The sequence below is a fragment of the Rosa chinensis genome, chromosome 4, assembly GCF_002994745.2.
Source record: "Rosa chinensis cultivar Old Blush chromosome 4, RchiOBHm-V2, whole genome shotgun sequence".
Taxonomy (NCBI): Eukaryota; Viridiplantae; Streptophyta; class Magnoliopsida; order Rosales; family Rosaceae; genus Rosa; species Rosa chinensis.
The window spans coordinates 53,936,988-53,947,534 of NC_037091.1; the positions used below are offsets into that span (position 1 = coordinate 53,936,988).

Consider the following 10,547-nt stretch of genomic DNA (forward strand, 5'->3'; position numbering starts at 1 on the left):
AGACTGACAAATAAAGCACTTCATTTCTTTCTTTTCATTTCTTTTTCCTTCTGATGTTTACAAAGCTCATCTACTTTCCACAGCATGGACAAACCTATGTGACAAGAAACAAATAACAAACAAATGCAATTCCCATGCTCAGATAGCAACCAAACTTCTTACAATCTCAATCTGGACCCTATCTAACTGATCAGTAGATCAGAATGCTTCTGGTAGCGGTAGGCCCTCCAGAAATGATTTAAACAGTACAAGTGACCTTTCAGGCTGCGAGAATGGTGCTTCATGCGATGCTCCTCTAATCGTGGCGAAGGAAAGCATATTACCATAAACTTGAGTCCACCCACCAACCTGAAAACAGAGAAAATCCTTTTATCAGGTCATAGTTCCTAACACAGACACCTGAAAGTTCTTGCCTTCTAGTGATTTGAAATAAGATTTACCTGCTGCCCCTCAAACCAGACTCTATAAGGAACAGTGGTATTTAGTTTTAGTTCCTCTGCAAGTCCATGAACTAATGTTCGACTACCGGTCAATGGAATAACAGAATCTTGGTCGCCACTGCAAGTGAAAAAAAAGCTCAAATTTTAGTGATCTTCCATGACCTTTAGAAGAATTTAAAGTCGACTGATGTTGTCTAAATGCATAAAAGTATGGAGTGATACTTAAAGAGCATGCATATACCTGTAAACCAAGACTGATATTCCTGCCTTAATGAGTTTGCCTACAATTGTGATTGTTGGTATCTCCAAATCCAGCAGCTCATAATCCAATACACTGTCACGAACACAGAAGACAATTAATAAGCAAATCAAGCTATCAGTTCAAGCTTCTTTCAAATTTATATAGTTGAAGAGAATTACGTGCTGCAAACTGCCCATTTCCGAACACCAACAAGGCGAGCATGAAGTGCCTTCTGCACATCCAGCCTGTTTAAATAGTTGACTGTTTCATCTTCCACGCATACATCTATCGACTCAGTAACTTGCTGCAAGAACAAACAAGTCAAATCAATTAGAAGATAGATACCATTGGTGTGAAAATGAAGGCCGAGTTTCATGTTGTGATAAGGGTAATTCACCTGGGGACTGAGGACTTTGGATTGGGAGAACACAGATGATATACAAACATCAAGAGTGACATCATATTTGTCAACAAATTTACTGGTTTCTCTGCTGACTTGACTCATCACCTTGGAACAAATAGGTGAAACCGAGCCTCTATAATATTCACTCACATATCTTGAATAGTTACAGACTGAAGTGAACATTTTGTACGTTGAATCTGATATCAATCCATGAGACCAAAAGAACTCGGATCTTGAATTGAAGTCAGTAGCATATTCTAGGACTGGATTACCCAACTGCAATGAGAACAAGAATTTTAGTCCAAAAGTATAGACATCGACAAAGTTCTAAGTTAGAAATTTGGTAAACTCAGATTCTAGTACTCACAGCAATTCCTTTTAAATTGAAGTGATACTCCTTGCTGAATTGGAGCATGAGTTCTGCTAGCTGGGGAACATAATGACCTAGTAATAACAAAAAAGGTATCAGATCCTCTATAGTGTTATTATAGTCATCTTGATTGAGAACAGTAATTTTTCACAGTAAACAAGACAATCATACCAGCATAGCTTTCTCCTGTAATAAACAAGCTTCTGTTTCTATATTGAGGGAATTTGTCCAGCCACTTTTGTAAGAACATCAGATTGTCCCTGGCTATAGATAGATAACAAGGACACATTTTAGAAATTAGAGGTAGCCTGTAAAGGTAAACTTTTGTTAATTCAGAAGAAAAATCCAAAACATCTATACTGATCATAAACATGGCACATCTGTAAAGTGAACCCAATAAATAACTTAGTGCATCCCCATCATGAAATATTCTCCTGAATCTTCAGTGTATATAAAAAAGAAATGAAAAGATTTCAAATGGAACTTTGGGGTAAAAAAGAAAAGAACGTACATAAATATTTTCTAATTTCTGGAAAAATGATAGGAACATGAGTTGACTTGAACGTTCGGTACAGACTAAAGAGAGAAAAAAAAAAAACAAAGGGGGGGGGGGGTTCTTTTTTCTTTCTTATCATGCAAGACTTCTACTTTCAGGGAAGATTTGGAAGAAAATTCAAATGCAGAACATGTCAATAAAATCACCCAAAAATGTAGACAAATAGAAGAATGAGAAAAACACATGCCTGTAATATGGTCATTTACAGACTCATAAGAAGCGGTATCAGTTGAATAAGAGAACCCAACTCCAATTGGTGTCTCCAAATAGAGCATGTTTGCTTCTGCAAAATCAAATCAATGAGAATGTCAAACGATCAGAACCATTGGATTGTTCTGAAACCACCCATCAGTGAAATCACCAAACCCCAAAAGAAGTACATACCTCTATTCCAACTATATTCGTTTTTAACCAATACCTCTCCACTAGGCCTAAATGGCCCATTTTCAGAAAATGCTCCAACTCCCAGAGAAGAACAACCAGGCCCTGTACACCAAAATCAAAACCCAGAAAGGAAAAGAAAAAAAGATGGAAACTTTAGACCAGTGAGTAAGAAGTAGCGACCAACCTCCATTGAGCCAGAGAACAAGAGGCTTTGAAGCTGGTTCAATTTCAGCTTCAGCAAAGTAGTAAAACAGAGCTCTTTGTTTTTTCTCATCAACGGTAACATAACCCGAATAGTGCTGGAACCCGACTTGGGGTTGACCCGGCAACCGGGTAATTCTATCAAGTCCAGAAAGAGGGAAAGCTGCTGTAATTTGTAGCAAAACCAAAGCCATTGCAATGGCTTTCCATGGTACAGAAATCATGGGTTTAGTGCAGAGAAGAAGAAACAACCTTGAGAGAAGGATTGAATTGGGTTTTGGGGGGACAGCTGAGAAATGCTTGATGCTTAGTGGGCTCAATATAAAGAGGGGTACATCTTGTTTTTTTTGTAATTATTATTAATATTAATATTGTTTTCAAGCTTTTTTCTCTGGGGACATGGACATACAGAAACTTTGGACCCTGAAACAGATGTGTGTAATGATCATGTGAGAAACTGTGGAAAAATGGGTTGGTTGAAAGTTGGGGGGTAAATGATGAGTCAGCAGCATATTTTTTTTTTTTTTGGTCGTGAAACTGATATTCATAAAGCCAAAAGGCATATGGAGGCCCAAACAAAGCCAAGGGCAGGCAACAAACCCCTCAAAGTCAGAAATTCATAAGAATTAAGACATGAGTAGGATAATAACTAAAAAAAAACCAAATTAAAACTAAAAGCCCAAGCAACCCAACAAAACCCAAACCCTAATCAAAGCTTCTTCTTCCTCTCCACTTTGCAGCCGCCATAGCAGAATCGTCACCGGAGCTCCGACGGAAATCGCGAGCAAGGATTGGTAACCAAGGGTGGTCTGCAGAGGTGAGGATACGGACAGAGCCGCCATACATTCTCCAGTTGACCGATTACGAAAAGATCTCGCATAAAAGGATAACAACAACCAAACCACAATAGATCTTAGCAAAGAAAACTGAGATCTGAAGAGGTGGTTGCAGAGGTGTACGAAATCTTCCATGGCAGGACAAGGTAGACAAGAAGAAGGAGATTTGTTCACGGTTTGGGAATCTTGAGGAGCAAAGGGAGAACAAAAACTGAGAATGACCATGAGAACAAATCTGTCCAGATCTAGATCTAAAAACAAATTTGATCTGTGAGGGCTGAAACTCAGATGCAAAGGAAGGGGAACAAACAAGGAAGTCAAGTCACCACTTGGGTGAGGAATCACCACACAGGATGAGGAGTCACCACAGGGGATGAGGAGTCACCAGATGGGTGAGGGAATCAAAGAAGAAAGGTTTGCTGTAGAGATGAGAGAGCTTGGGTTAGAGAGAAGCAGGAGCTTCTCTCTCTACATTTTCGCTGTCTCTTTAGGTGAACGCTGAGTCAGCAGCATATGGGTGTTACTGTTCATGAAAATGAAAAGAGAGAATGTGATGTGTGCACAGATTGGCTACTGTATTCGTTTTCTTGTGGTAGAGAGTACAGAGTAAAGACCGAGAAGTACTGCCAAAATCTACAACTGGAACTGGAAAAAGTGTTTTTCTTATAAAAAAAAAAATGGAAAAAGGGTTTTGATTTTGATCAGGAAATAGTTGAAGGGGACGGGCAGTGGCAAAGAATTTCCACAAACAAAAAGAACAACGGTAGTTTTTTCGGTTTTGATTTATAATTTTTTTATGATATGAAGATTTTGACATATTCACAGGTGTAAAGGAAGTGAAATAATTTGAAATTAAATTTTCAAATCTTTATAGCACTATGTTTAGATATCGTTTAAAGAAATGTAATCTGTCATTTTGAAGTTTACAACAAAACGGAGTAAAATTGAAATGTAACTTTTAGCCACTAAGTGAGGAATATGATATAGGCACACATCAAGATTCTTCGTCTCATCAAATACTTTGACAAGCACCAGTATGATGGAGCCAAGTCACTGCTGGCATGATGTTACCATCGTCAACCCACGCCACCAATGCTGAACGCCGCACTGCTGCTGAGTCAAACTATTTTCCTCATTAAATAATTTTGGGTGAAAGCAAAGATAGCTTCACCATTATTTTAACATGAAATTAGACAATATCTTTGCGTTATATATTTTATAAGTTTAATGATTCTCATGCTTTTAAGAAGTAAATAACGATTGCCTTCACGAGCACTTGCTTTAGTCCATCATTAAACTTAACATTAACTAATTCACAATCCTCGTTAATTTTATGTTGTTTACCATTTACATTAAATTAATTAACCTTGGCAGTTAGCACTAATTAAGCGGCGAACAACCTCTTCTCCATGGTTTTGTTTATCTCACTCCAAAAGACGACAAGACATATTCCGTTACTCCATATCTGTTTTCTTGTGAGCTAGGTAAAGTCTCCATCTTCTTCATTGCAACTTGGAAAGTATCAAACCCTATACCACTCTACTGAAAAAGCATCTTCATTGTTCAATAGTCAATACAATAACTTGGACTACCCCAACTCGTGTGTCGTTTTTTATATACTCACACTTTACAGCCTAAATCCGCATGCAAATATTTTGTTTCCATCTCCACCAAACAAAATATACTTGGAATATTGCAGCATTTCTGCGTTTTGGGTCGGTTTTGAAGCGAGAGAGAGAGAGAGAGAGAGAGAGAGAGAGATAGAGAAGGTTGGGAAGTGTGCCCAGAAAACAGAGGTGGAGAGCAATGAGCATAAGCACTGTGCAATCGTTTTCTCTGAGTCTTGGGACGGAAGCAAAGGTTTGCACCTTTTCCTTCTCCAGCTTTTTATTTATTCAAATTTTGGTTTGATGGGTTCTTTTGATTATGGTCAATTGTTTACAGGGGGAAAGCTAGGTGGCTTTTTAAATTAATAATGGTCTATTTTTCTTTAAGGTATTTGGCCTAGACACGCATGCTACAACCCATAAACGAATGCCTTTGATCCTCCATTGGGCAATCTCAACTTGTCAACTGATGAGGGGCTAAGATAGCTCCGGGCCGAAATTTTAGAACCCTGAAAAGTCTTTAACTGCTCCCATCTCTAATCTAACTTGCATTGCATTTAGATTTTTAAACTCATTTTGAATTTGACTTTCACCTGATCTTCACTGGAGACAACCATCTGATCTTCACTGGAGATAACCATCGTGAGTAGGTATGTGTACTCACTAACATACCATATGATGATGATGCTGTAGTTTCATATTTAGTTTGGTGCATGTGTGTGGACAAAAGAAGATGGTACTACTTGAATGTGAATGCGATTAAGGTGTGAGAAATAGACTGAGCCTCTTTCCCATGAAGATTAATTATGAGACTCTGAGTTTTTATATCCATTCTATTTAATGCTCCGTAAGTTACTTTGGAACATAGAAGTCAGAAGTGGAATAAGAATTTGGTGAAATGATCATGAGGAAAACTGGGTAATCTAACAGAAGTCAGACCAACTTTAACTTGACAAAATGGAAGAATTATTGCCATGATTAACAAGTGAAATCCAGAAAAGAGATCGAAACTTTGAAACTCTTTGTGTCTGGATGAGTTGTGTGTGGTTATGATGGGGTCAAGAGGGGAATGATTTTCACTTGAGCATGTTGGAGAAAACATTTCAATCCATGCGTGGCATGACAAGCTCTATAATGTGACGTTTATTTTCTTTTTTACCCAAAGCTTAGAGAGTAGAAGGAGACCTCTCATTTTGCAGAGACAAAAGGCAAAGATAAGCCTATCAAAAGGTACTTGCCTACCGCATTGCTTCAATTTTTCATCTTGGAAACCTCCTCCACCACTTTGCCTTTTTAATTTTTTTTTTCTTTTTTATTAATTTTTGTTTAGGGTCCCATCTCAGCTAACTTCAATACAAACTTTCACAGCCAAAGAGAAAAGTGCATTTATAACACTACTCCGCACCAAGCCAACCCAAAGCATAATCCAACCTACATCATGATTCCAGATACCAACTGTGATAATTATGAGGAAAAACATGATTTAAACGCCTAAATGTGGGGTAACAGGGTTTAGCGTGATTGATATAGGGTGATCTTGACATGCAATTATATACGACGATGGATTAAATTTTGTTTTGCTATAGATGTAAGATGAAGTAACGCTTACTTCATCTTATCTCTTATCCGGATAAGTTCCAGATGACTAGCTAGACTTCTTCACAGGAATAAAAAAGATTAATTAGCTTTTAGTTTGACCATTAGTATAGTGGATGAAGATTCAACATAATGCAAGCAGGTAGGTGTGTATAGGAAGCTTCACATCCTCTATAACCCAGAAAGGGCAAAACCGATGGATGATGGCATTGGGTCAAAATCGCCTTTAGAATTCTAGTGTCCTTTTTCTATAATCCTTTCGACCCTTCCCCATGCGTACCTTTTCACACGATTTCACCAAAAACAAATGCTCTCCTCTCTCATTTACAATTATTGGGGTGGAGTGAGAGTAGTGACCACCAAGAAGGGCCATATGGGCACTATTATATTCAACCTACGCACATGCCTCCATCTAGCTTATTGATCCAAATGGTATGTTTGGTTCTTCTTCTGATCTTACCCAGTTGCCCATACTTTAGCTTAGGGTAAGTTATTTTGTTTGTGGAGTTTCGGCCCTACAATATTTTAGTACCTGGGTAGTAGTGGCTGCAACAGGACCTGCAGCGCGTGCTAAGATGCCCATGGACCAAGTGAAAGAGACTGGTCAGAGAGAGAAGGACTAGAGACAGAGGGGGAGGTTCATTTGAGAAGGGGACCGAGACCGAGCTCTACAGCACGTCTACAGTAGTGCATAGTCTACAAGCTAGCTTTCCAACGGCCATTTTGACAAGGCTCCATCTATGAAATGACAAAGCCAGCTTCCAAGAGCTCTTATTGGATTAGATAGCTGAGCTCCTTACATGATATATCTAATAATTCAAGCATTTGTTTTCGTTAGAAATTTAGAAAAAAAAGATAAAGAGTATTGTCATCAATTTTTGTTGTAACTGGATTGTTGGTTATCTCTACCTAACTCTCAAGTTTCAAGTATTAACTATATATTTCGGATTTAATTTTCTTTGGTTAATGATAAGATGTGTTTGGGTTGAGTCTCCCGGGATTGATTGCCAATGGTAACTTAAATTAATTAATTAAATACGATTCTACAAGTCCTCCACTGTATTATTATAATACATAAATCCGTAGATGTACTTGGTTGTTGTTATTTTAGGAGAATTGTAATTGTGTATTTTCATTGATAATATGGGCCCTTTAAATGGGGAGTTACAAGGTACACAAAAAGTAAGAATCCGAATACAATTGAATACTTAGAACATTTTCCTATCACAACTTTAAACCTTAGTTTGTAGAGACACACATTATGTCGACATCCTTCAACACTCCCCCTTGTGCCGCTCAAACTTGGTGATGACACTTTGATTGTTGCCTCGTTAAAAAACCTTGCCAGGTAACAAACCCCATGGGACAAAAATAACCCTGGTCGAAGGACAAAAAGAGCACAACACGTCATTCACTCTTTGAGATCGAACATGTAGACATCATACCTCCCCTGATGTCAATATCTCCCCCTGATTGCTACAATCATGGGAGTTCGGATAACTTTCTTAATCCGATGCTCTTCACATGTTTCTCGAAGGTGGATTTAGGTAACGACTTAGTAAATAAGTCCGCTACATTATCCTCAGATCTGATTTGGTTCACTTCAATATTTAGAAGTGCCTGTTGTTGCTGATTGTAAAAGAACTTAGGCAATATATGCTTGGTGTTGTCGCCTTTGATGAAACCTATTTTCATTCGCTCAATACAAGCTGCATTATCTTCATAAATGCATGTAGGTTCATCTGTGGTAGACTTCAAACCACAAGTTCCTCGAACATGTCTAACTACAAACCTTAGCCATATGCATTCTCGCACGGCTTCATGTAGAGCAATAATCTCTGCATGATTTGAGGAAGTAGCAACGAGGGTCTACTTTATAGACCTCCAAGATATCGCAGTACTTCCCATGTAAAGACATAACCCGTTTGGGAGCGACCTTTGTGAGGGTCAGAGAGATACCCTGCATCAGCAAAACCCATCAAAACATCGTTGTCATTTTGATGGAGAGGAGAAGGAGCACGAAAGGTGGCATTTTGCCTTGTGCGGTCTGATCCCACCGTTCCGTCATTTCTTCTCTCTCTATAGGGATAAAATAAGCTCATATCGATCGTACCTCTTAAGTATAGAAAGATTGTCTTTATGCCAATCCAATGGCGGCGTGTTGGCGCAGAACTATGTCGAGCTAACAAGTTCACTGCGAATGAGATGTCTGGTCTTGTGCATTGAGCTAAGTACAATAATGCGCCTATTGCACTTAGATAGGGCACTTCAGCCTCTAATAAGTCTTCGTCCTCATCCCTTGGACGAAATGGATCTTTTCCAGGCTCAAGACTACGGCCGATCATGGGAGTACTCACAGGCTTTGCTTTATCTTCATTAAAGCGCCTTAGTAATTTTTGAGTATATGCTGACTGATGGATCATAATCCCATCACTACGGTGCTCGAGCTCTAGTCCTAGACAAAACCGTGTTTTCCCAAGATCTTTCATCCCAAATTCGGATTTCAAGTATTTAGCAGTTTCCTTTAGCTCATCCAGAGTTCCAATTAGGTTCATGTCATCGACATAAACTGCTACAATTGCAAATCCGGAACTTGTCCTTTTTATGAATGCGCATGGGCATATTTCATTGTTCTCATATCCCTTCCCAATCAAGTAGTCACTTAGACGGTTATACCACATCCGTCCGGATTGTTTTAATCCATATAGTGAGCGTCTCAATCTTATTGAAAACGCGCTTTGTGGTTTAGACCCACTTGATTTGGATAATTGAAGTCCATCTGGAACCTTCATGTATATCTCTGAATCTAGATCCCCATAGAAATACGCTGTAACCACATCCATAAGCTGCATGTCAAGTTTTTCGGAAACTACCAAACTGACAAGGTAGCAGAACGTTATAACGTCCATTACGGGAGAGTATGTCTCCTCGTAGTCGATTCTAGGGCATTGTGAGAAACCTTGAGCCACAAGGCGGGCTTTGTATCTAACAACCTCATTTTTCTCATTATGCTTTCTAACAAAGACCCATTTATGGCCAACAGCCTTTAATACTTGGGGGTGTCAACAATATAGGCCCAAATATCTGTCTCTTTGTTAGTGAATCCAATTCAACCTGGATCACATTTTTCCATTTAGGCCAGTCTGCTCTTCGTTGACATTCTTCAAAGGAGCGAGGTTCGGTATCATCATGCTCTACAATTCCTTGAGCGATAGAATATGCAAACACATCATCAAGGATAATAGAATCTCGACTCAACGTCTCATGTACACTAGTGTAATTCATGGAGATCTCTCTATTCTCTGGAATTGGTTCTGACATTGGAGCGTCCCCCAATGATGTCTCTTGGACATAACCATAATCCAGAATATCTTCATGAGACAGGTTATTTATGTCGATGATTAATGGATCTTTTTGTGCCAAACTCGCTTTCTTTCTTGGGCGAGAATCCATCGAACCTTTGGGCCTCCCACGTTTCCTTGCTGGGAGCCCGGCCCGAGCCACATTGCCATCACCATTAGTGGTGACGGCGCCATGCCCAATACCCCTAGGGGTGGCGCCATGTCCACTATTTTTAGGGACATCAATCCTTGCAGGCACGTTTGCAGCAGGTATATGTGATCTTGTCACTTTAGCGATATCAGAAAACGCATCAGGCATAGAGTCTGCTACGTTCTGAAGATTGAGAATTCTCCGCACCGCAATTTCGGACTGTGCGGTTCGGGGATCAAGATGAGACAAAGTGGGGACAGACCACGACAATTCATGTCGTTCTTGTTGAACATTATTGTTCTTATCTCCCCCTAACGACCGGAAGACTATCTCATCGAAGTGACAATCCGCAAATCTAGCGGTAAATTGATCGCCTGTCAAGGGTTCCAAGTAGCGGATGATGGTTGGAGAGTCATATCCA

General features: G+C 39.4%; 1 protein-coding gene across 1 annotated transcript; it reads right to left on the reverse strand.

Moving 5' to 3' along the window:
• Positions 1–4: 4 nt before the first annotated feature.
• On the reverse strand, positions 5–4,023 carry LOC112197886 (serine carboxypeptidase-like 45). The gene is made up of 10 exons (XM_024338826.2): positions 2,579–4,023; positions 2,395–2,496; positions 2,198–2,293; positions 1,626–1,718; positions 1,452–1,528; positions 1,079–1,360; positions 861–985; positions 682–774; positions 441–558; positions 5–348 (listed from the first exon to the last, which is right to left on the reverse strand). The coding sequence occupies exons 1-10, from the start codon at positions 2,817–2,819 to the stop codon at positions 199–201; spliced, it is 1,377 nt and encodes a 458-aa protein (XP_024194594.1). The 5' UTR covers positions 2,820–4,023; the 3' UTR covers positions 5–198.
• Positions 4,024–10,547: the final 6,524 nt, after the last annotated feature.